The sequence below is a fragment of the Bicyclus anynana genome, chromosome 26, assembly GCF_947172395.1.
Source record: "Bicyclus anynana chromosome 26, ilBicAnyn1.1, whole genome shotgun sequence".
NCBI classification, from domain to species: Eukaryota; Metazoa; Arthropoda; class Insecta; order Lepidoptera; family Nymphalidae; genus Bicyclus; species Bicyclus anynana.
This window is the reverse complement of record NC_069108.1, coordinates 9,894,165-9,921,190: the sequence shown is the minus strand read 5'-3', so window position 1 is coordinate 9,921,190 and position 27,026 is coordinate 9,894,165. Positions and strand designations below refer to the sequence as shown.

Genomic DNA, 27,026 nt, shown 5'->3' with positions numbered 1-27,026 from the left:
TCTAATATATCAATATTATTATAATATAGAAGCCGTATATTACAGTATTTTTCAAAATTATTACTACCATACACGTGTAGCTCAGAGCTCGTTTGTTTTGTACTACATCTAAAACGCAATAGTTATACAATATTATAATATTAAAATAAAAACGAATATTATTTTCTAATAAAATAGAGCTACAAACCAAGCCGGTGTACACAGGGCCACCGCACACCGGCGGCTGAGCGGCTCACTCAGCGTGCACTGCTGCGGATGACTGGATATACGACTGCTCGCTTATCCAGTGAACCATAAATAATATATAAATTGGATTTGATTTGCACATTAGTAAGAGACAACTCGCTTGATTACAATCAATCATATAACCGCGCACAGTCGGTGCGTGAATCGAAGCGCGCGCGCCGTTCGCCGGCGCGACTGTGGCGAATGTAGTCTCCTCCGAACTGGTTCGAGGTCCGTGCTTAGACAGTGGCAAGACTCGCCTTTTTTATCATATTTGATAGACGAAGTACATGGCTGCTTGATCCTTGATTTGTACATGTATCAGTAGCGAAGTGCAATGCATTTGACTCGAAGAGGAGCCACATTTGCTGCGCAGACTCGCTCGAGCCCGCGGGCGCCGCGCGGTGTGCGCTGGGCCTGTGACGTCACACGGCGATAGGAAGGACCCAAACCCAGCTATTGCTTATTTAGTTTACAATTAGTTTGTACGAACTAAGACATCAAATATGAATGATTTGTGATGTTCCGTCAAAGTAGCTATTGCCGTCCGCGCTGCACCTACGTTAAACGAAACTACCGAGTTCTTTTGTATCTAGTATACGTTACTTTATTGTTACACTTTATTAACTTAAAACTGTTCTTGGAAAAAGTACATAATGGGACAGGTAATGGGAAACAATTTCAATTATATATTACGCTTACAATGTTGCAACCGAATAGCACAGCGAGTACTTCTACATCCAATCGGGGGCGCGATTCCCGCAGTCGGAAAACATTCTTGTGACCAGCAAGTTCCCAGTGTGCAACGGTTCATACTTAATGTACATAAACGGTATTCATGTATATTCAACAGCAACGCACCTTAATATCCCAAACAAAAGCTATGCTTACTTTGCTGATAGATAGCTATGTGTGTATTGTCCAAACAAATAAATATACTTGTTGCTTACACAATACACATTACTACTTAGCCAAAGTAAGCGCAGAGCGTGTTATGGCTATTAACTTAGCGGATTTTAACACTTAGATAATGTTTAAGCACATCCAGACATTGGAAAACACCCTCACATGAGCTCATCACATGGGAAATATTTTTCCAGTTGTGAGAACAGAACCCACAGCCGTGGATGCAAAAAGCAAATACCCACAGCAACACGCGGCCGTCATTATTATTCAGTCTAATTTAAACCACCGTACTAGCACACGTCTTGCAGAGTAGTAGATGCTGCAATCGTGCAAATCCTGCCCCGAGCTATTGAGCAACAATTTACAAGGTACGTAGGAAGAGTAGGTTACGTAAGTTTCATAGAATGAACTGGCAGCCATGGAGTTGTAGCTCACTGTAGTCCGCGAACGGCAGAGTGCAGCGACATCTTGTAAGCTAGTACAATATCATTCTATAATAATGCAAACACTCCAATACATAGACACAGTGAAAATAATGATAGGATAGTACGAATGGACTGTTCATCAATCATTACAGAGATGATATTGAAGATGAAAAAGATGATTGCAATTAAATAAATTTATAAAGTTATATCGACATTACATTTACATAATAATATTTGTTACACCTACTCGTCTCCTAACTAATAATATGTTCAGACGTGCATTACATTATTTACACTGGATTGAATTAATAGTTATAGTAATAAACTACAAATGAATTATAATATAAGAATATTGTTTTATAGTATTCGAATAGTTTCGTATATGAGTATAATATTAAATCCTAACACTGGAAGTAACCGTGATTATATTTTTTTTTATGTAACTATCATTACAATTACTTCGAACGACCAACATCAGGTGATGTTCTAAAAAGTATTTTGTTTAATCAATAGACGAGACTACATGTTCCGTATCTGTTACTACAAGAAGATAAAGATAAAGAAGATATCATCCTTTTAACCCTTCGATGGCAGTAAGTATCACAATAGATGGAATTTGTAATTTGAAAATATCGAATTTCATTTCAGTTTTTCATCCTCAGGCAAGTTACTCACTCGCCTAAATGTACTGTAAATTTTAATGGTATAGAGAATATATCAACATACTACATACACCGTCAAAGATATGTGGCATTTGATGAGTACGTTCACATATATCATGTCGAGCAGTGCCTTGTTTCATTTAGAGTATAGTTATTAATAACACATTAAACATCCACTCGGAGGTTATTCAACCCCGGGAACAGTTTTCAGATTGTGTTTCACGCACGGTGTTCATAATGTTGTCACTTTCAGTTTTCATATTGTTGAAGAAAGACGACGACATGTTTGTTTGTGCAATGAGCAGTTGCATCTCGCGGACGTGCGCCTGTGTGCGCAGCCACACACACACAGACACTGTCCTCTAACACCACACACCGTCACACTAACTATATATAAAACGTTTTTGTTGAATTCAAAATTACTTTTTATTATAGTTTATATTCAGGTAGGTAGGCCACTCTTCTTTGTCTTAATTAACATCACTAATTACAGAAATTACGTTTTTTATAGGAACTAAAAATTTGAGAGAGATTCTCAAAGTGATCAATAACAAAGTTGATTTACTCTGGAGGCACAACACTCATTGCATTCAATCACAACACAAGTTGATTATGTATATTATAAGGATTACAATTTATATTCAATTTTATAATTTCAAGATACAACACGAGTTCCTTACGATGCGACGACTACATAATTATTTAATAAGTCGAAACTACAAAGTTAAATATTCGCATGCACTACATATTTGTAATATTTGTAGACTGTCAAGAGTATGCTGAGAGAGTTCTAACTCTATATTATACCCATAATTATAATTTTAAATAATATTCTATATTGCTCATGAATTATATCCACTAACATGACATCTACCTAATAAAGTTTACGAATGTTATTAAGCCACTAAAATATATATTATTATATTATAATAGTATAATGATAATAATCATTCATATTTGACGAAAATAATAAACAGAGTTATAATAATTATAATAATAACTAGTGCAACGAAGCTGATTATAATTAATAACTTTTATTGTTTTTTGGTCCACAATAAAAAGAATATCAAAAAATGTGCCCGAGCGAATAACATGTGCTTGCAAATCGTTATTGTTTTAAATTTATTGTCTTAAATATTTAAACTATTCGATTATTGTGTTCTTTTCCAAGACTGTGGTATATGTGAATATAGAAAATGTAAAAATAAATACTTGAATATACGTTTGAACGAGGAATATTTGTCAAAAAATATAATATACACATACTACCTATTACTGTGATCCTGTCTAAAAAGAGCGAAATTGCCGCGAACACCAATAACATGGATACATCCTGTCGAGTACGAGTTATACGTGAGTGAATTCGCATGGGATGGCTTGCCGCAAAATCGCCGTTTTTAATAACAATATCATAAAATAATGTGTTGATTGGAAACATTTTTCTTTTTGAGGTAAATAAATCTTTGAGGTAAAATATAAAAGCCCTTGTGCAGATTATTTTCAGTTTTACTGTCTACTTAGTATGTGATGTTCAATAAACACACAGTAAACATATTGTCAATCACACAATCGTGATGTTTTCAGTAAACAAATTCTCGATGTCATTGTTAATTAAAACAAATATTTATTCGAACATTTACATAAATATATGAAAGTAAAATATAACTTATATCTATGTTTCTCGATACTTATATGTTATATTACATACAAAATATTTATATGAATATTTTGATGTATTTCATTATTTTAATGTAAAGTACCTACGTTGCGATGTACAGACACCCTGACTATACGGCAATATGTATGTAAAGACCTTGTTACACGTCTCCACGAAACCCTACGCAAATATAAATATAAACTGTCACGTTTTTTGTAATATGCGTATGTATATGTATAGAGAGAACTGGTCAAAGAGTTAGAAAAATTGGTCAACAAATTTATAAGAAATATCACTACTATCTATGAATATTGAATATCAATAATATACAAAGATATTTTCGACTGATATTACAGTAGGTATATTTAAAAATATATTCCTAAAATCGTAAGAGTTTCCATATACGTAATAATATATTTATTAAATCTAATACTACGCTTAAAATTGTGTATAATATGTATGTATATGATATATTTATTATCGTATATTTATTATCTCGTAAATATTCCATTATATTTTTCTTTTATTATACTCCTACGAAACGTCACTACATTTTTTTTTGTATTTTTTTCGTGTTTTAAGCGTTTACAATTCATACCTTCGACATCGTAAATTTAAAAAGTTAAAATCGGGCGGGACTCAAGATGGCGGATGGCGGCGTTGTCAATATGGCGGTTTATTCTTCTTCCTCGTTCTGGTAGCTCACGTAGCGCACGGACGACTTGTCGCTGATGATCAAACTCTGTCACAAACACATTCCTTGTTATAATACATTACTATGAAATATATTAATGATAATAAGCAGCACCAATTTGTGTAAACCGTAACCAATTTAATTATTATTTATCAAATTCCAACATTCGCGCTGATCAGCAGCAGCACTCGAGCCGACGTATGTATGCGCGCTTAGCTCACCTGCTTCTCCCCCTGCGCGGGCGGCGCGCGCGCAGCAGCAGCGGCACTCGAGCCGACGTATGTATGCGCGCTTAGCTCACCTGCTTCTCCCCCTGCGCGGGCGGCGCGCGCGCAGCAGCAGCGGCACTCGAGCCGACGTATGTATGCGCGCTCAGCTCACCTGCTTCTCCCCCTGCGCGGGCGGCGCGCGCAGCAGCAGCGGCACTCGAGCCGACGTATGTATGCGCGCTCAGCTCACCTGCTTCTCCCCCTGCGCGGGCGGCGCGCGCAGCAGCAGCGGCACTCGAGCCGACGTATGTATGCGCGCTCAGCTCACCTGCTTCTCCCCCTGCGCGGGCGGCGCGCGCAGCAGCAGCGGCACTCGAGCCGACGTATGTATGCGCGCTCAGCTCACCTGCTTCTCCCCCTGCGCGGGCGGCGCGCGCAGCAGCAGCGGCACTCGAGCCGACGTATGTATGCGCGCTCAGCTCACCTGCTTCTCCCCCTGCGCGGGCGGCGCGCGCAGCAGCAGCGGCACTCGAGCCGACGTATGTATGCGCGCTCAGCTCACCTGCTTCTCCCCCTGCGCGGGCGGCGCGCGCAGCAGCAGCAGCACTCGAGCCGACGTATGTATGCGCGCTCAGCTCACCTGCTTCTCCCCCTGCGCGGGCGGCGCGCGCAGCAGCAGCAGCACTCGAGCCGACGTATGTATGCGCGCTTAGCTCACCTGCTTCTCCCCCTGCGCGGGCGGCGCGCGCAGCAACAGCAGCAGCGGCGCGTACGCGAAGTTGAGCAGCGCGATGATCACCAGCATCCACTCGAAGCCGATGCTGTTCACCAGCGCGCCGGAGAACGCGGGGCCTGGACGCGACACGTGAGGACTCGTTACAAACTGCTCTATGTATTTGTGGCCAAAATGTCATTGGCAGTTGCATAATCAAGATACAGGCAAGTGCCTACTTTATACACTGACACTCGTCACGGCACTCACCGACGGCGTAGCCGAGGCAGAAGGCAGTGTCCCCGATGGCGTACACGGAGCCGTAGACGGCGGCGTGCCGGATGTCCACCAGGTAGCCCAGCTCCGGCATCATGCTGGAGTCCACCATGCCGATGGCGAAGCCCAGCCCCGCGTTGGGGATGATGAGGTGCTCCAGCTTGCGCGCCATCGGGATCTGAGGAGGGGAGCGAACCTTCCGTCACCATCTTTGTAAGCCTCAAGCTCACTCGCACTCGACAGAACGAACTTCTGACCGTTTTATTTAAAAGTATCTATGTTGCAGTAATTATGTTGAGCGACGTCATCATTTTATAAGCCGAGAAAGTTTCCAACCCTTTCTTATCAACATCATTGCTAGTCGATGCTAATATTATAAAGAGGAAAGATTTGTTTGTTTGTTTGCATTGAATAGGCTCTGGAACTACTGATGTGATTTGGAAAAATTCTTTCACTGTCTCCGAGTACTGCTATATTTTATCCCCGTATTCCTATGGGAATAGGGCCACGTGGGTAAAAACCGCGCGGCGTCTGCTAGTTAATGAATATTTAGTACAGGATCTCACCAATATGAGGCACACTCCGATGATGACGAGGCCGGAGCACGCGGCGAGCCAGCGCCCCATCTTGTGGCCGAGGGGGCCGAACAGATTCGTTCCTGGAACATTTCAGCCTTAAAATTATATTCACCATTCATTCATTATGAAACACGGCTAAAAATCACGTGATTCAAAGTCGAAGTATGCCTGACTCGTTTTGAACCCACAGTGGGCACTTAGTCATGAGCTGGTTCTTGCAACGTGGCACGACCCAAACTACGACGCGGCGGCGCGCGCGGCCGCTCGCAGCGCGCATTGTTAGAGGTGGGAAGTGAAGGTTTCGTTACACTCTCCGACGGTTCCTGAATGTCATCATTGGATCCGTCTTCCGTAGTGTTAGTTCGGTTCCAAGTTTGTTACTTGCAACATCGAATGAAAAAGCCGTTTCCACGCTGACGGTAGCACTCACGGCATACTCCTCCGAGATATGTTGTATCACTTGCGTTCTAGCCGTGTTTGATAATAGATTACGAGCAAAAGGTCATAAATCAGGGCAGTCTCAGCTCCAGTATGGCGATGATGGTTATGGTGATGATGATGGTGATGGGGGGCTCTCACCGATGAGGTAGCAGATGCTGGCGGGCAGGAAGGCGACCCCCTGCTGCCAGCGGTGCGACTGCATGGTGTCCGCCATCCAGATGGGCAGGCTCGGCTCCAGCATGGCGATGCCCACGTTCGCGAATGTGATGGCACCTGGCAAATAGATAAAAAACAATTTGATGAGTTATGATTAACCTTTAAGTTTTGTATAATAACTTGACAAAACCACTTTGACGCTTAAAAACAAATTGCCTAAAAACAGAGTAATGGTAATTGTCAGGGCAACCTGACCTTCAACCTGAAGTGCATTTGAAGGAGATATTAGAGCGGATCACTGCGCTGTTGTCCGGAGAAATGAGCACATCGATAGAAGTTCACTGGAAGAACTCTATCACAAAGAGCAGTGCTACTTAGGAAGTTGTCTATCAGATTATGAATCTGGACAAAGAGTGCAGTGGCTCGGAGCGTGTTGGTGCCAGTGACGTAGGGGTCTGCAGCTAACTCACACATTGATTATGTAACTGGGGGGTCACTCTCCTGTCGCACCACGCCCGGCTGCAGGAGGGAGATGGGGTCTCTGCTCACTCTCCCGCAGCCACAATGATGTGGGGGACGGGGTAGATGATGCTGGCAGCGATGGGGGGTCGCTCTCCTGTCGCACTACGCCCGGCTGCAAAGAGGGAGATGGGGTCTCTGCTCACTCACCCGCAGCTACGATGATGTAGGGGTCAGTGACGAGCGCGCGCAGCGAGGGGGGTTCGCTCTCCTGTCGCACCACGCCCGGCTGCAGGATCATCAGCTGCAGCACTGCACACAGAAACATAACTCTTTACATCTTAATGTATACCTTTTGTAACGACAACCTTTAATATGTTCTGTTATGAAAAACATGTTTCCTCCCTCCACGAGGTTTCCTTTCTCTTGTCCTAAAACTTTATAAACTCTCTGCCACACCACCACTTGTATATCAGCCCATGTTAAACCCCGCGGGCAGCAACAGAAAGGATGCCGTCTAGCAGCAGCAGGAAGTGACTCACGGCCGTCGCCCAGCGCCAGCGCGGACAGCAGCAGGAAGGGCGCCGTCTTGCCCACGAACTCGTACATCAGCCCACCGAAGGGCGGCCCGATCAGCACGCCCAGCGCCAGCCCGCCCAGCGCCAGCCCCATCGCGTTGCCGCGCTCCTGCATACGTGTCATCAGCATTAACACCCCCCACTCGACTCACTCAAAAAGCAAGTACGAAGCGAGAGCATAAGACAAAATATGATGGTTACCAATTTATTGGCAATGGATTAGTCACATCGCACGCTGTTCTGACAGAAGATGGACAATAGAAATCACCAAATGGAGGGTCCATCAGGCGAACAGTGCCCAATGCATAGAACACAACAGTACCTTGTCGTCCGGGTACCGCTCGGCCAGCATGCCCATGCCGGACACAGAGGAGCAGGAGGAGCCCACGCCCTGCAGCGCACGCGCCACGAACAGCACGCTGTACGAGCGACCGAAGGCGAATACTGCACAACACAGACGGATATACACACTATGTCTACATATGGATTCTTCCTATAGTGCCTCTCCATTACTGAAGATCGGCTGTCAACTTTCTAAACGTCTTTCTTGTCCATGGCAAGGCGGAAAAGTTCTTCGATTGTCTTTATACCTGTCCACTCCTATAAGTTTCCCCAAGCCGATACTTCTTCCTTTTGCCTACTTCTCTTTTGCCTGCAATCTTACCCATCATAATCGTTTGAAGCTAACATTAATTATCCTACTCGTATGTATGAATACAGGGAGATTTTTTTTTTAATAATTCATTATATTTTGTACTTAACTTTTCACCTAGATGGGTTGTGACTGTCATTAAGAGTAGACGTGAAGCGTATTTATTGACACAGATAAAAATATAAAAATATTTAAATTAGGAGTCTGGTGATGGAAACGAGGGACAATTTTAAAGGAACTCCTCAACTGTAAGGGTGTAAATGAAGTAGGTAATTACATTATATTTGGTCATATTTGTTAATGTGGATGGATGACGCGGATAGTCGACGTGGATGGATGACGCGGATGGTTGACGTGGATGGATGTACTCACTCAGTGTGGAGAGGAACATCAGTATGAAGCCGGTGAACATGGGGATGCTGTAGCCGATCCTGTAACACAAACATATATCATCACCTTTGTCATCCCACAATGACAAGTTTCGGCGCGATGTCGCGCAGCAACCGTCAGTGCTACAGTTAGAACAAAATTTTATCTCTTTCAAGTAAGTGCTGCTGTCTTAGACTGCATCGTCACTCACCATCAGATGAGATCACTTACGTTCGGGTCCCAAGGTGCTGGAATGGCGACCCCGCACTATAAAGCGCAGTGTTGGTTGACCCTCCACCAGGTAGATCGACGACAACAAGCAGTCGTAGACATTCGCTGGCTGCAGGCGGCTCAGTATCGTGATGATTGGAAGTGCCTACAAAAGGCTTATGTCCTGTAGTAGACTCTATCGGCTGATGTGATAATGATGATTCTCGAAAACAAGACTTCCACCGCCACTGTTTACTGCGAGTTAAGGGGGCCTCACCTGTGCGTGAGGGGCCCGACGAAGGGGTTAGCGAGCAGCTGCACGAGGGCCTTGCTGGCGAACAGGACCCCCACGGCCACCGTCTCCTGCAGCAGCTCCTTGTGGCGCTCCTCCATCTTCGCCGTGATGTTCACTGCCGACAGTCACCACAAGCGAACTCAACGTTAGGTTGTTAACTAAGACAAATTTAGGGCAACCCAAAAAAAAAACCGGACTCATCGTTCGTTCGACCGTTCATTAGAATCGGTATCACCTTTCTTTTTGGTTTTGTGTTGTAAAACGAATGTGATTTTATGTAGTTTGATTTGTAAATACCAAGCGATTAGCCGGGGCACTAGTGAGGTGTTGCAAGGATCTATGTTAGGGCCACTTCTGTTCCTCATGTTCATTAGTGAGTCTCCTTTCAAAAGATAATCACGACAGTTTTATTTGCATATGACATATTACTTTTAGTTAATACTATTCGTATATTGGTAATATAAACAAATATCTAGCTACAGTAGATGTTGCTAAGCATTTAATGAAAACGAATTGAACTGAGATGAGACGTTACATCGTGGAGGACATTTCTGTTAATGTGCGACTTGATCCGAGTTATTATTAGAGATGAGTGATGAGTGCTGCAGCCACTGCGGAACAGAAGCAATTGAGTGTCTACATAGAGTGTCAGAGAGTCAGCGATATTTGTGATTGAGTTACTTCGACTCGTATGATTATAGTTTTGTTATCATCATCAATACATATAAATAAAATAGAAGTATCTGTCTGTGTTTTCTCTATTGTTTATTACACGGAACTAAGACACAAATGACTTCTTTCTTTCTGATTTTTATCTGACGGTTGGTCCGGACTTATGTCAAAAACGGCTCAACTTATTTTAACTGAATTTCATCGATAATAGGGGAGGTTATTGAGTAACATATAGGCTACTTTTATCTCTGAAATAATTGTGGTTCCCGCGGCGTTTATGAATTTAAGGTTAAACAATATGCGGGCGTCCGCTAGTCTCTTAAACAAATATTTATATCTTTGTTTTTAAATTGAACGCTTTTTTTCTCTATAATAATAATAATAATAATAATAATTTATTTGCCAAATTGTGGGTTACAAATAGATCTTACAATAATGGTATGATTTCCAACACAATTTACCGAGTAAGTCAGCGTGCAAATTTTTAGCAATATTTTACAATAGTACTTATATTATACACATTAATTAAAAATTATTCACAAGAAAAAATATTTAATTCAAAAATTAGATATAAAGAATGAAAATAGCGACTGAGGAAAATATAAAATAAATGTCAAAATGTCAATAAGTCAATTTGCAGTAGTAATTATTATCCATAATACATTGAAGAACATATGTAATTTGATTTATCAGTAATTCAGCTAAAATTAAAAAAATCTTTCGTAGAGTAAAAACAATGAAATAATAACCACTCATGTAATTTACGTTTAAATGCAGGAAAAGTCAATTCTGTGATCGAACTTGGAACTTTATTATATATTTGAATTGCCATACAAAAGGCATTTCTTTTAAACAGAACGAGTCTCATTCTTGGCGCAAGTAGTCTATTTTTGTGTCTTGGTTCAGTATGAGATATTAATTGACCACGAGTTCTAAAATATTCAGGATTTTTTTTCACAAATATACAAATCTCTTTAATGTATATACAAGGTAGCGGTAGCAACTTAAGCTTCTTAAACAGTGGTTTACAGCTATCTAAAAAATGTGCTTTACATATTGCTCGAATGCATTTTTTTTGAATTCTGAAAATTCTATCTATATCTACCGAGTTACCCCAAATAATTATTCCATATCTAAGTATAGATGACACGTATCCATGATATGCACTTAAAACTGCCTCTCTAGTTGACACTTGTCCTAGTCGTTTAATGGCATACACAAACTTGTTTACTCTACTGCATAGATCTTCGATGTGTTCCTTCCAGTCGCAATGACAGTCCAATGTTATACCTAAAAATTTAATTGTGTTAACTTCTTCGATGTTGGAGTTGTTGTATTGTATTGAAATCGGGGTTTCTCTGGCCCTATTAGTTTTAAATACAACAAATTTAGTCTTGTCAATATTAATTTGTAGTTTGTTTCTTTCCAACCATTTTATTACTTCACTAAAGGTAAAATTTATATCAGACTCAAATGTATCTTCGTTTTTACATTTAATAATTAGAGTTGTGTCATCGGCAAACAATATACAGGGATGTTTAGAAGAATTTGGCAAGTCATTGATGTATAGTAAGAATAATAAAGGACCCAAAATACTTCCTTGTGGAACCCCAGAGGAGTTAATGATAAAAGAAGATTTGACGTCAAATTTTTCACCATTTATTATTTTACTGAGTTTTGTACACTGCCTTCTTTCCCCTAAATAGCTTTTAAACCAATCGTTAGCAATACCTCGTATACCATACTTATCTAATTTAGATAACAATATAGCGTGGTCAACAAAATCGAAAGCCTTGCTCATATCCAGAAATATAGTAACCACTGGTATATTGTCATTCATGCTTTCTGTGACCAGCTTAATAAGGTTAAAGCAAGCTTTTGTTGTCGAACTGTTTTTTTGGAATCCGTACTGTTCTTTTCTAAGAGTATTTGTTTTGGTAATAAAATCGTTTATCCTTGTGTACATTGCCTTTTCAAAGATTTTTGAAAATATAGTAATTAAAGCTATAGGTCTATAGTTACTCATTTCTGCTCGATTGCCCTTTTTAAACAGTGGATTAATAACAGTCTCTTTTAATGTGTTTGGGAAAATACCGAGCTCGAACGATAAGTTTATAAGGTAGCTAATAGGAATGCTAAGTTTTTGGGCTACGTCTTTAACAATATCCGTTCTGATTCCATCAGATCCTACTGAATTAGTATTACGTAGTGATCTAATAATTTTTAGAATTTCATACGAATCAGTGGGCACAAGAAATAAACTGCTATTGTTAAATTCAATTTTATCTTTAATTGAATTTTGAATTTTTGTTTTAGGTTTGTTTGTTAATTCAATGAAATATTTATTAAAGGATTCTGCAATTTGATCCGGATTAATGATAATGGAGTTCCCTATTTTTATGTTATCTATATTTGCTCTTGGCATTTCACTACCTGTAGCATTTTTAATAACTGACCATGTTGCTTTACATTTGTTACTATGATTAGTTATATATGAGGTATTCTGAATTTTATGTGAAGTGTGTATGCATTTTTTCAATAACTTATTATAACTAATGTATTTATTCCTGTTTCTTTTTTTATTACTTGCTGACGTTATTAAGCTCAAATATAATTTTCTTTTTACTATACTAGATCTTTTTATTCCTTTCGTTAGCCATTTAGCAGTTTTATTTCTGCAACCACACTTTACTTTTACTATCGGAAAACAGAGTTTGTAGAACAGTGTAATTTCTTCCAAAAATAGGTCATATGCTTTATTTATATCTTTTTCGTTATATATTTCCGAAAACGACAGTGCTGCTATGCACTCCTTATATTTACGTTTATTTTGTAAGCAGTAATCAATTTTGTATTCATACCAAAATGAATTAGTCTTTTGAGTTTGTGTCTCAAATGTAATGGTTTGTGCTGTCTCGTGATCAGACAAACCAAGTATATGCACTTCACCTTTTACGGCCTTTATGTTACTGGCAAATAAATCTATACATGATTTACGTCTAGTAGGTTTATTTATGTGAATGTCCATGTTATAATTACTAAGAATACCTTTTAGCTCTTGGGTGAATTTATTGTCTTTTATTAGTATATTTATGTTCCAGTCTCCACAAATAACTAGTTTATACTTTGTTTTGCGTGTAAGTATATCCAGGATAGCATTAAACTTGTTAAAGAAAATCTGAATGTTTTCGTTATTTGGAATCCTGTATATACAACAAATTATCAGATTACATTCCGGTAACTCAATTGCACAGCATTCAAATTCACCGTCTTTCCCTAAATTATTGATAGAATTAATTTTTTTGCAGTTAAGATTTGATGAATTATTTAAGAGAATACAAGTCCCCCCTCTCTTTTGTTTTTTTCTTGAATAAGACGCCACCACTGAGAAGTTATTCAGTTTTATATATTGTTCAGATCCACATTTTAAAAAAGTTTCACTAAGACATATAACGTCAATATTTATGTTTTTATTTTGGAGTTCATCTAGTGCAACTTCTAATGTATCACTTTTTTTTAAAATCGAAGCTATATTTTGGTGAAAAATTGTTATAGACTTATTTTGAAGTCGTTGCTTGTTTGGAAGTCCCGAAAAAACCTAGTTCGTTTATGGTTTTTATTCTGCGTGTTTAGACTGTTGGTCAAACTTTGTTTTTTAAAGTAGAATGGTATTGTGCCTTTTCGCTTATGAGTAGTCTGCGGAGATTTTTGTTCAATCGAGCATAGTTTAATGGGTGAAAAATACTCTGTTATTTTTTTTTGATAAACGCCGTTGAGTTTTTTCATTGAATAATTTATGTTGCTGTCGGTTCGTGACATTTTCGTATGTAATTGTGTTCTTCTGAATTTTAAATTAATGTAAGTATTATTGTAGTCATCTATGTCAATGTTAAAGTTTATTTTATTAATCATGTCATGTAAATATTGATTCTCATTAATATAATTCCTACCAGGTTCGATAAATTTACAGTTCTTATATAATTTTACCAAGCATGCTATGTGGACATTAAGTTTCATTGTATTAACGCTTTTGTTGTGATATACGGGTAAAACGTAGACTCTTACGTGTTTTAATTTACTCAAAGCTATGCCTAGTTCATTTAGTACTGCGAAAGGATTTGTGTCATTTGCGCCTATAACAAGAATTACGACGTCTTTTTTTGACAATTCTTGTTTAAGAGTTTGACTAAGTTCAAGTGTGTCAGTCGATAGTGCGTTTGGCTTTACAAAAGATGTAATTTTATAATGAATGTATTGTTTTTTATCCTCTCTACTTTTAATCAAGTTTTGAGACATGCCCACTGCATATTGGTCTCCTAAAATATGTATTGTTTTATTTATATTCAATGTACTATTTTTTGGCTTTAAAGTGTTAATATTAGATTGGCTTTCAGAAGGTACTTGATTGTCTTTTCCATTCTCACTCTTTTCAGTATGGATTTTTGTCGCTTCTATTTGCACGAATGTTGTATGATCTGGTTTTTCCGTACTTGTAGGTATACTTCTTATATTTGTTTTTAAACCGTCATTAATGTTACTTTTTTCTTGAAGATTCAAAATTCTAGCACATTGTTGACTGTCTTGATTTTTTCCATTGTCTGGCACAGACGGTAGATTAGGACTGATACGCATTTCCTCAAGTAAGTCAAGCTTCTTTTGGCATTTTTGCAATTCTTCATTAAGCTTTGTATTCTCAAAACTGAGTGAATCTATTTTTGCATGCGCTGATTCCATTTGCAGTTGTAAAAAGTCAATATCTGATCTTAGTTTGGTTATTATTTCATTGTCCATACTGATATTTGGTAGTGATTTCGCGGAGCTGTTTGTAATATAACTATTACTGAGCTCAAAGGACCCATGTTCTTCATTTTGTAAATCACTTAAATTTGTAGTTGATTTTGCTTTTTCTTTCCTACGTAGGGTTACATTTTCAATTGGATTCATATTGATTATTAGTTATATAAACTATATTATCATAACATGTCACATGTAGTAAAAGTCACAAAAAAAAAAAAAATTTAAGTACAATACCTAATAATAAACAATAGATACAAAAGATATATGTATAGAAAAGAGATATAATACCAAAAAAAAAAAAAGCAATTTTTTTATTCATACACATCCTTCATATTGTACTTTTCATATGTGTCACAAGAAAATAAAAGTAAAATACTGAAAATTAAACAATATTTACAAAAGAATCATGTACAAAACAGATACAACACCAAAAAAAGCATATATTTATTTATACTATACTATATTATCATAACTTATCAAATGTAACTGTCTAAAGTAAATAAAAGTGCAACACTTAATAATAAACACAAAACAAATATAATACCAAAGCGAAAATAGAAATACATACATAGGTAGGAGCACCAAATCATCTCATATTCACTTGTACCAATTAATAGTAGGTGTGCACGGTTGATGGAACAAAAACAAATTCAATACAAAACTAAAGAAATATATATACAAAAAGGTAGGATTCGATTCAATTATTGTTCGTGTATAGTTCAGCATTCACAACATCACTCCAACTCGTCGCATAGTAATCTTTACGAAACTTATAGTAATAATGTTACAACTATTTTACACACAGCAGAAATATTATTTTATATAGAATCGTATTATTGAACGGAGTTGTGTAGTATGTGGTACTCACCCTGCGTGTAGTTGTCGGGGGTGGCAGTGCGGTTGAGGCAGGGGCAGTAGGGGGTGGGGGGCGGCGCGGGGGTGGTGAGCTCCTCCAGCGACATGGACAGCGGCTCGTCGGGGTGCCGGATGTCGTACAGGAACTCCGGGATGATGGGCACTGCGGGCCGGAACGAACGGCGTCATCATTAACATTATTAGCATAATTAACTTACCACAGTTAACTAAGAAACAGCTAACTAGTTAGGGAGATGGTTGCGTTTAAAATCACTCATCATTATTAACCCATATTCGGCTCACTGCTGAGCTCGAGTCTCCTCTCAGAATGAGAGAGGATAGACCAATAGTCCACCACGCTGATCCAATGCGGATTGGCAGATTTCACACACGCAGAGAATTAAGAAAACTCTCCGATATTCAGGTTTTCTCACGATGTCCTTCAACGTTTGCGTGATATTTAATTTCGTAAAAACCACACAACTGAAAAGTTGAAAGTGCATGCCCCGGACCGGATTCGAACCCACACCCTTCGGAAACGGAGACAGATGTCATATTCACTGAGCTATAAGGGCTATTAAGATCACTTTCAGATGTAAATGATAATGAGGTACTCTCTCTGAAACTACAGCGGCCCTATTCTGTAACTCGGTGTACCATTCAAATGATAAGTCACTACATCGTTTTTCGTTGTATTTTCATTTGTGTTATCATCTAACATAGTTATTTCAACGAAATGACCAAGACTACGCCTATGTTACATCAATTGGCAGTGATTTTTTTTACAACAACATGACGACATCTAACATGATTATTTCAACAAAATGACGTAAATAATGATTTTTCTGTATAATAACGAAAACACAATATATGATGATTGCAAAAACCAAAAAACCACGTAGCGATTCATTACTAAAATGGTACACTGAGATACACAATAACCCTGCTGAACTATTTGGATGAAACTAAGCTGAGCTTGTATATCATCTTTTTGAGAAAGAATTAAGAACTCTAACAGATAGCTATACTCAGACAGACTCTTCTGTGAAGATATGCACAATTCAGTTTTCTCGTATTGGCTTGGCATTTTCTGTTCACCAAGACATGAACAGAAAATGATTTCGATCCTTGTGACCTGTTTGACATCTGGTATTGGGTTTATTCACCAGTCCAGTTAGACGTAAGTTCCTAGAACAACATGGTAAATTTTTACAAGTACACTTAGCATATTTTTGTATTTGGGTTTTTTGTTTGTCAATATTTATTATTAGCTCGATTTGAGACCATAATGCTTTAAGTTACAGAATACATTTTGTCGTTATCAACACTAACTTACAACTAAATGAGAGAGGGTGAAATTGGGTTAGAAATTGTTTAGGGAAAATCCTTCAATTTCCAAGTTACGACTTGTCATAACAGCCACTAAGATAACAGCATTAGTAGAGCAATGCTATAATGTACTCGTAGCATCGCTGTAGTGTCGGATGTTTGTGTCACTAATCTAGTTTAAGATCTAGGCTCTTGAATTAACACATTAGCACATTAGCGACACAATCAATGGTGCGTGTGTGAGCTCGTGTGGAGGTCTCGGCCAATGAAACATTACAGCGACACGAGTGATGTGAGCAAGCGATAGCTAAACAGCGGCGAAGACCCCAACAAGCCGATTCCCGCCGGGTTCATCACCATCATTATCAACCCATATTCGGCTCACTGCTAAGCTTAGTCTCAGAAGGAGAGGGGTTAGGCCAATAGTCCACTGGCCCAATGCGGATTGTTAGACTTAACACATGCAAAGAATTAAGAAAATTCTCTGGTATGCAGGTTTCCTCACGATGTTTTTCCTTCACCGTTTGAGACACGTGATATTTAATTTCTTAAAATGCATACAACTGAAAAGTTGGAGGTGCATGCCCCGACTGGTTTCGAACCCACACCCTCCGAAATCGGAGGCAAAGGTCGTATCCACTGGACTACCACGGCTCGGTTACCGTTTACAAATCCATGTACTCATTATTGTAATGAATATGATGTATGTATGGATATATAAGCATATCGAGCGGTATGTTTTTCCTTTTTATTGAGACCTACCTTACCAACCTTCGCCACTGCTAGACATACCTTAATTATCTGAACGCTGAGAGTGTGTCAGCTCATACTCCAACTGTAGGTGAGTGGTAGACAATTTTAACATTTGAACCGTGGGATTAAAACTACTGTTACTAATACTGTCACTTTACGTAAAATTAAGTTGTCCTGACAAGTGTTGTGAATTGTGAATTCAATAATGTTCGACATTAGTATTCTTATTTTTGTAATCACTCCTGAGTCTGCTAAAATACGGCTATATTTTATCCATGAATTTTCACGGGAACGGGAACTACGCGAGCAAAACCGCGAGGCGTGTACTAGTATTGTAATATAGCCGAAAGCAAGGATCGTGGGAACGTATTTCAATTTCCAGTTGAACTCGACGCGCGCAAATTCAATAACTAATTTAATTACAGGCGAGCACACTTCACTGCGAGTGACGTCACTCGCAGAACAGGAAACTCGATTAGCTGTCAGACATCGGCTGTAGTGTCGCGACATCGATATAGAGGTATACATACTATTTTCTCAATTGACTCAGGTTTGTTCTGGTGGAAGGCTTCGGCCGTGGCTAGATACCATCCTACAGGCAAAAACGTACCGCCTATCGATGTAGCGTTCCGGTACGATGCCGCATAGAAACCGCCAGAAATGTGGTTCTATTTTACGTGAGTCCGCGTCATAGTCAAACTTATCATAGATTAAACATATTTGGTTTCTATTTAGCGGCCCTCGTCTTACGGCTCGTGCCTTAACATTACCTCGTATATAATGGGTCTTTTTAGCCCCTCGTAGAACAATCTACTATTTTTTATATCAACACAATTTTCACTCTCTAGCAATGCAATGCGTCACTTGCGACAGGGTCTGGAGTTTGATTCCCAGTTTGGATCAAATTGAGATTTATATTATAGATATACAGTGAGTGAGTTCCCAACTCGCGGCATTTCTCAACAATTCCTCCGAACAAAGTCTCAACTTTTCCTTTGTAGTCTGTTTCACTTAAAGCAATGCCGTTTGAGAAATCCGTGTCTTTATATAATCTTACATTTATAATGTTCCGTAGTTCAAAAGGAATACGGAACTCTAATAAGGTCACATTGTTGTCTGTCTGACAAACAAATAAAACTGTGGACAGATAACAGCGATACTAATTACTATGTAGGTTCCTTGTTGACGGAGCTGCGGAGGCGCGACGGGTCGAGCTGACACGAGTAGCCTCGTCTGCATACGACGGGTCGGAAATGACCCTCCGACAGAGATAACTCGATTAGCCCCCCCTCCCCCTCATTCCTCCTTCCCTCTCCTTCAGATATAATCTCCAATATGGTTCAAGTTTGTCGATATATGCTTCTACCGTATCTTACGGGGACCAATTATGAACTGTGGCTTTAGAAGGAAGCAAGTGTCAAGGGTCTAGATTCTCAATTGTTTAAAATATTAAATGTAATTTTTTCTACAGTACAACATGAGGAATAATGTCTCTAGACTTCTACGTGGCCATTGTTCGCTAGAAAGTCTTGAAGTTTCATCTTTAATTGTTTTTCGAAGAGTTGCAGCGATGCTAAGTAGCGATTGGGCACACGATCTGTGACATAAAGTCGAGGAAAATATTAACTTCACACTTGGACAATTGCTGTTAAGGATCCGAACTTTTAAATGCTTCTAAAGAAAACCAGCGCTGCAGCTTTATGCTGAGTGGGAGACCTTTAATTGGTGAGTGCACTTTTCTTTTTCTTTATAAAATCTTAGTTTTAAGTTTTTACTGACTAAATAAAAATATTTTTCTTTCTTTCTAACCCGTCCATAACAATAACAGTGGAGTTATGGTGAGCGGATCCCGTCTTACTCTTTGGGTAAATGTAAATTGAGGTGTGTGTGTAAATTCTCCGGTGTGCAGATTTCCTCACAATGTTTTCCTTCAAGGTTGGAGACACATGATAGTCAATGCCTTAAAATGCACCTATCTGAAAAGTTGAAGGTGCATGCCCCGGACCAGATTCAAACCTACGCCCTCCGAATCGAAGGCAGAGATCATGTGTACTAGGTTATCACGTCTTGTGACATTAAGCCGAGGAAACTCTTGAAACAGTCAGACGGACAGTGGAGTCTTAGTGAGAGAGTCCAGTTTTACTCTTTGGGTACGGAATCCTAAAAAAGAGGTGTATAATAAATTGGCGGATCGCAGTGTCTGTGTGTACAAGGAGCTCTGTGTAAATGCCTGCCCCCTCCCCCCCCCCTCCCCCTCCCCCCGCACTCCGCTGATGTCATACATAATTCAGCGCATCTCTGACCGGCACATTTACACTTCCACCACTATACTAAATTGACGATACTTTTAGCAACCGAGGATAATGAATGTTTCGGGTTCGAGCCCCGTGTCGCACTATAATGTGTTTAAAAAAACCGGTCAAGTGCAATTCGGGTTCGTCCACTAAGGGTTATTCTTCAGATTCTTCATCATAAATCGAAAAGTGAAAAAAATATGAATGACACAGTTAATTCAATTCTTTGTCCGCCGTTCCTCGAACTTTTTGTAATTTTATTAAAAATGATAGAAATTTCAGATCGTTTCTAACGGCAGAGTATTTTTTTTGCGTTGACTTGGAAATTTGAATAACAACTCCAAGATACTGTAGACCGTAGGAGCAATTTTAAATCGTACTTCAAAAGGAAAAATTGGAACCCACGGTAACTTTGATATAAGAAAGAAAGATGATTATATATTCAGACATAACAAAGTAAAGAGATATAAATGAAAACAATAATGAAAATAATTACAGGGGGGGGGGGGTTGGGTAAAATTGATCAAATAACTTCCAATGCCAAATGTCAGCCCGATCCGTCCAGTGGTTTGGGCTGTGCGATGTTAGATTACTATGTCAGTCCGTCACCTTTGAGTTTTATATATTTAGAAGATTGTATTAAAACTGCTGCAGAATATGTGCGCAAAAGCGGTCTTATCGCTATAAGCTCCTTTAGTCAACTTGCAGTGAAATATAGTAAACAAACCAGTGGCAGTTGACGTCACAGTGTGAGATACAGTGGGGACACTCACCCACGGTGGTGAGCAGCATGTTGTCCAGCAGCAGCGCGATGGCGACGATGACCAGCACCAGCTTGCGCGACTCGCGGCACGCGGCCACGCGCGCGCGCCAGCCGCCGCCGCCTGACGCCGCGCCCATGCCTGCTCCTGAGGACAACGCCGCGCGTTACACTTCCATCCAGCTGACACACCAGGTGTCGACGGTACAAGCAGGGCAACGGATGTTGAATGATCCAACACCTATTACACCTAATATACTCGCTAGGAGCACATCCCAGTACCGCACACCCAGCGGACAAATCTCATCATCGTCATCTTTCAATAGATGCGGACGTCTACTTTTAGATATAAGACTGTTTCAGGAACACCATAGTTCTGTAATTCTAAGCCGCAATACTCCAGAACATGCAGAAATCAAATTGGAAGTAGTTTATCAAGTTATACTATAAGTATTACATGCTGACTTCTAAAAGGCTTATGATCAAGTATACCTCAATATAGATAAACTAAAACAATGCGGAATTATCACTAATATTCCAACTAGCTAGTCTCATATTTAATTAATAGACCAATAACAATAACAGCAGAATATCAAAGTAGTCTCTGGAGTTCCGCGAGGGTCACTTCCGAGACCTTTACTTTTTAACGTGTTTGTCAATGACTAGTACCACCAGCGTAGTTCTTATACCCGTCGGAACGCGGAAACAAAATATATGTTACTCTAATCAGAAGTTGGTTGCTCCCGTGCCTCGGAGAGAAGGTTAAGTCGATCCCGGTTGCAATAATTAATATCGTCCCATATGCTTAAATGCCTCTGCAGAAAATAACTGCGGGAGTCAAGAGTCCCAAATAAAAAGGGGTAACCGTCGAGGTAACCTCCACTTAGTTCTCAACACCCAAAATTCAAAATTCAATTATTTCAAGTAGGTTCAGTTTACAAGCACTTTTGAAAAGTCAAGTTTAACTATTTGTGAAGACTCCACAAGAACGCAGTTCGAAAGGCAGCCGACCGATTGAGGTTTTGTTAAGTCCAGGTCTGGCTGGTGGGAGGCTTCGGCCGCGGCTAGTTACCCTACCAACAAAGACGTACCGTAAAAAAAAAGTCGGTCACGATAAACCTAACAATGAACAAGTGTAATAGAGTGAATCGGAACACAATGACAGCTGACATTGTCAACCTTCATTGTGTCATCTTTTCATTATTGACAGAACAAGCATCGCCCTCTCTAGCCCGATGGTTTGCGCTGTGCACAGCGTTCCAAGTGATATTAATTAATTAGAGTGATCGATATAAATCGTTAGATGGACCCCTCCATATTATAGAACGCACAATGTTATGTCATTACTCAAAGATGTGCACGCACATCTTATTTTAGTACGCAACGAGCGCATGCTGTGATTTAAAAAATATTTTACTGTTTTTTCTTGTTTAGTCCCATAATTATGCCTTCGTGCTCATTTTGGAAATGTAAAAATACAAACCGCAACAGGAATAAAGAGTAAAGGTTCTACTTTCTAAGTATTTGTGAAACAAATGACAATTCCGCGACGCTTCGGGGCCCGTCTAACGATCTACGATCGATTATTAGTGTGATATTAATAAAAAGTTAACAAGAAATAAAAGGATTTCATTATAAGAAAGACCACAACAATACAATTCCTGCAGCATACTGCATTACACCGCTTTAATATACCACAACCAGGTCAACAAGTCGTCTGCCCGACGAACTTGGAGTCAAATTAAATGTTGTACATGTAGCCGGCGGCGGGTTACAGGCCAACTTTATTTAATTTCGGAGCCTTAAACGGTTTGAGATCGTTTTAATGGAATATTTTAAGGTTTTAATAACCTATCTGAATGTATTAAAATACTTGGACCGTGGGGAATCACCATCGTTAACAGAGAGCCGTGGTAGCCCAGTGGGTGTGACCTCTGCCTCCGTTACCGGAGGGTGTGGATTCGCATACAGCTCTGTGCATTTTAATGAATTTAATATCACGTTTTTTTATTATTTATAAATTAGCCCTTGACTACAATCTCACCTGATGGTAAGTGATGATGCAATCTAAGATGGAAGCGGGCTAACTTGTAAAGAGAAGGACGAAAATCCACACCACTTTAGGTTTCTACACGACATCGTACTGGAACGTTAAATCGCTTGGTGGTACGTCTTTTACGGTAATGTGGTAACTAACCGCGGCCGAAGCCTCCCACCAGCCTGTCTCGTGTCTCAAAAGATGAAGGAAAAACATCGTGAGGAATTTTCTTAGTTCATTATTCAAATAAAGCCACGTTATTTGTGAGTGTCAAAGGCTATATTAACGGTGACGGGAGCTACGCGGGTGAAACCGCAGGGTGTTCTAGTCCCTAATAATTGTCATCACTCGCTAGCGGGAGGGAGTGGGAGGGAGTGGGAGGGAGCGAAGGGAGAGCCGCAGCGCAAATTGGCCTTCTCAAGTCCTTAATAACTCACTTAGCGCACCCGCCACTCCGTCCGTGACTGGCATTACGAGTGTCATTATGATCACCTCAAATATATAGGTACTATTTTATAGTATAAAAAAGAACTGTTATCTGTACTTCTATACTAATATTATAAAAGAAGAAAGATTTGTTTGTTTGTTTGCATTGAATAGGCTCCGAAACTACTGAACTGATTTGAAAAATACTTTCACTGTTGGGAAGCTACACTATCCCCGAGTGCTATAGGCTATATTATATCCCCGTATTCTTGCGGGAACAGGAACCACGCGGGTTGAAACCGCGGGAGTCTGCTAGTAAATTATAAGATGCAAAATACTTTTTCAGGGGTGGCGGGTGATTTGTTTATTCGTGTATCGCATAGTGCGGGTTGTTGTTTTACTTATACGGTAGTGTTTTGTTTTTTAATTATTAATTATATATATAGAATAAATATTGTTTAAATAATACAAATCATTCCGTCCGAACTAAAAAAGGTTTCTGATTTCAAATAATATCATGAAACATATGCGAAAAAAATTCTGAGGCGGTGGAGGAAATATGCCCTATTGATTCCATTAACAGTCGGCAAATCAAAAATGCAAAGTTGGTCTCTTCTACGGAACCCCACACTCCGCGTGACCGACACGCACTTGGCCGGGGTTTGCCGATCCGAAGATTTCAGTGTTATTCTATTGGAAGGATGATAATGGGGATGATGACTAGGTTTGAATATATTGATTTTTATGATACATTCGGGTAAATTATGTCAATGTTAACTAATTTATACATAAAAAGCAAAGATTGACTGGATATTTGCAAAATAAATAAAATTATAAAATTTCAAAATCTATTAAAAATATTTTATCGTAATTAGATGAAAATTCATACAGTTTTAGCTTCCTTACATTAAATGTGACATTTTTTAATATATGAACTATAAACGTAAACGCAGAAATAACAAAGATATTAGTAATTTTGTTTAAACGCCCATACAAATCTAACGATCATTAATTGCCTACGACGTCATAAGTTCGTACCATTTTGTATGGGGCGTTTTTCAGGGATCCGCGGCAGCGCCGCAAATCTGACCCTTTAAATCCCTGTAGCTCCGAAAGTAATGATCGCAGATACCCTGTTCCTTTTACAAAATTGCTTTACTAATAGCATACTCTTAATTTATATACAAATTAAAAAACTGTCATCATCCCTATTTAGGTTCTTTAATCTAATATTATAAATTTGTTTTTTTTAATTGTTTGATACGATTTAAATCGCACTATCCGACCCATTTAAAAATATTTTTCTCACCATTAGAAAGTCACAGTATCAGCGAGTAACTCCGGCTATATTTTATCCCCGCAGGTCCACAAAGGAGAATGACGTGGGTAAGGTAAGGGGAAACCGCGATGCGTCTACTAGTTCTATCTTTTATTACTGTTAAGGAATTTTGAAGTTGCTCTTTTTCGATCAGAAATAATCTATAAATGTCTTATTTAAAAGTTTTATTTAATAAGTTTTATAGTAAATAGTCGACCGACTTCAAGAACGTAATTGGAAATCGAAAATCGCATACTAATTCCGATGTTAATTAAAAAGATAAAGTTTGAGCAACATAACTCAAGAGTCTGCTAAAACTAAAAAGCTGAACGGTGTATATTAATTAATTAATTAATTACGTCTACAAAGCGATAAAATAAAATAAAAAAAAATAGTTTTACACTAAGTCGAAAATAATCTATAATTTTAAAAAGGAAAGATTTCATTGTTTGTTTGTATGTTTTGAATATGCTCTGGAACTACAGAATCGATTTTAAAAATTGTTTCACTGTTGGGAAGCTACATTATCCCCGAGTGCTATAGGCCATATTTTATCCCCATATTCCTACGGGAACGGGAACCACGCGGGTCAAACCGCGCGGCGTCTGTTAGTATAATATACAGAGGTCTGGTTTGGTTTTTGTTTGTTTGCTTAGACTCTAAAACTACTGCACCGATTTTAATAAATTCTTTTACCAATGGAAAATTACGTTATCAGCGAGTAACACAATATATATTACCTCATACCCACCAGGGTGGGTAATATGTTAGCGAAGCCGCGACGGATCTGCTAGTAATAAATAATTGCAGTTTCTGGTGGTCTTATAATAAGATTTATAGTAAAACTAGACTGTTTTGAGATAAAAATATTCAATTAAAAATATCTTTTCTTAAAAGTAATTTGAATAATAATTAATTAAATTTGTTTAAAAATATTATAAAGACATTCATACTCACCCTAAATTACTTCAGCGGAGAGCATCTCGGTTGGGAACGAAAAATTAAAATATAATTATAATTATAAGCAGCTTGTTGCATCGACGTCCTCCCGCCGCGCCGGCCGACGACGGACTGACCGACCAGAATCCTCTAATACTGAATCTGACTTAAAACGACCAGCCACCGTGACCCCTCATATATACCGTGTAAGCCCCTTTATTGAACATTCCATGCGTAGCCGCGGGGACGAGGGAGTTCTTCCTGACCGGTCTATCCTTATCATACAATTAAGCACCACATAGAAAAATCGACTTTATTGTCTGCACACAAAGTTGATATTCCAATAAAGCGGTGAGAATCTTTTAAGTAAATAATCGTTAGAGAAATTTCAACTGTATGTTTTGTCAACAGAGTTGATTTTCCAATAAATGTGTTAAAGGATCTTTAATATGTATCTGTGTAAAGGAGTTTCAATCTTAGTCTTATAGAGATAAGGTTGAAATCAGTTTGTATGGTGTAATGAAAGCTACAGGTTCTCGATAAGTTCCCGCTGAAAGTGCGGCGTGGAGGAGGACGCGTCACGGAGAGACGGAGGGAAGTGAGAAATTATAACGTAAGGGTTTGAGAGTCGAAGGAATTGTTTGCGATGGACTTTCATGTTGGATTACATATTCTGATTTCCTAATAAATAAGTTAACAAAAATAATAAAATTAATATTTTTTTTGACTAGGTGAAAGCTGATTTGTTGACATTTATATATAGCCAAATTTTGTTAAATATAAAATGTGAAATTATGATAAATATTATAAAATTAATAAATGAATGAATATACGTTTATTTGTTCACATTCAATTTTTACAAAATACAAAAATAGTATAAACCACACACATCATAATCTTATAATTTTGGTTTCCTTTTCTTTAAATATATTTTTGGTGTCTTTTATGAATTGATTTCGGCCGTGGCTAGTGACCACCCTACCGAAAAATATGTAGTAAACATAAGGGGCGTGGATTTTCATCCTCCTCCAAACAAGTTAGTCCGCTTCCATCTTAGATTGCATCCTCACTTAATCAAAAATGAAAATATTCTAATTCAGTCTTTCCCAAATTGTTGGAGAGAAACGGGAATATTGGTCATATTTAAAAAAAGATTGACGCACGAAAATGCAGAGAGGTAGTTTATAGTTGATAAGTGGTAGTTTGTTTAGAACAGATTTTATGACAGGGCCGGTATAAGGAGGTCTCCTACTTGCACGCTGGTGTACCTGCCAATCAGCCTACTGTGAAGTGGTGCACTATTCGAGACTACAGAGATTAAATAACACATACGTCTGCACA

At 38.9% G+C, this 27,026-nt stretch overlaps 1 protein-coding gene across 1 annotated transcript; it reads right to left on the bottom strand.

Moving 5' to 3' along the window:
* On the bottom strand, positions 1-25,836 carry LOC112054143 (synaptic vesicular amine transporter). Its single transcript, XM_052889699.1, has 13 exons — positions 25,704-25,836; positions 20,978-21,112; positions 15,842-15,991; positions 9,487-9,619; positions 9,003-9,061; positions 8,301-8,422; positions 7,943-8,087; positions 7,611-7,712; positions 6,924-7,058; positions 6,333-6,424; positions 5,761-5,944; positions 5,497-5,630; positions 1-4,617 (listed from the first exon to the last, which is right to left on the bottom strand). Exons 2-13 carry the CDS (start codon positions 21,102-21,104, stop codon positions 4,552-4,554), a joined length of 1,449 nt encoding a protein of 482 aa, XP_052745659.1. The 5' UTR covers positions 21,105-21,112; positions 25,704-25,836; the 3' UTR covers positions 1-4,551.
* Positions 25,837-27,026: the final 1,190 nt, after the last annotated feature.

Excerpts from the sequence above, each read along its gene's own strand:
- LOC112054143 (XM_052889699.1), bottom strand. The coding sequence starts at position 21,104 with ATGGGCGCGGCGTCAGGCGGCGGCGGCTGGCGCGCGCGCGTGGCCGCG. Across the intron at positions 9,062-9,486 it reads GTCGGGCCCCTCACGCACAG|GATCGGCTACAGCATCCCCA; the intron begins GTGAGGCCCCCT and ends TTTGTGTTACAG. Across the intron at positions 5,631-5,760 it reads CTGCCTCGGCTACGCCGTCG|GCCCCGCGTTCTCCGGCGCG; the intron begins GTGAGTGCCGTG and ends TGTCGCGTCCAG.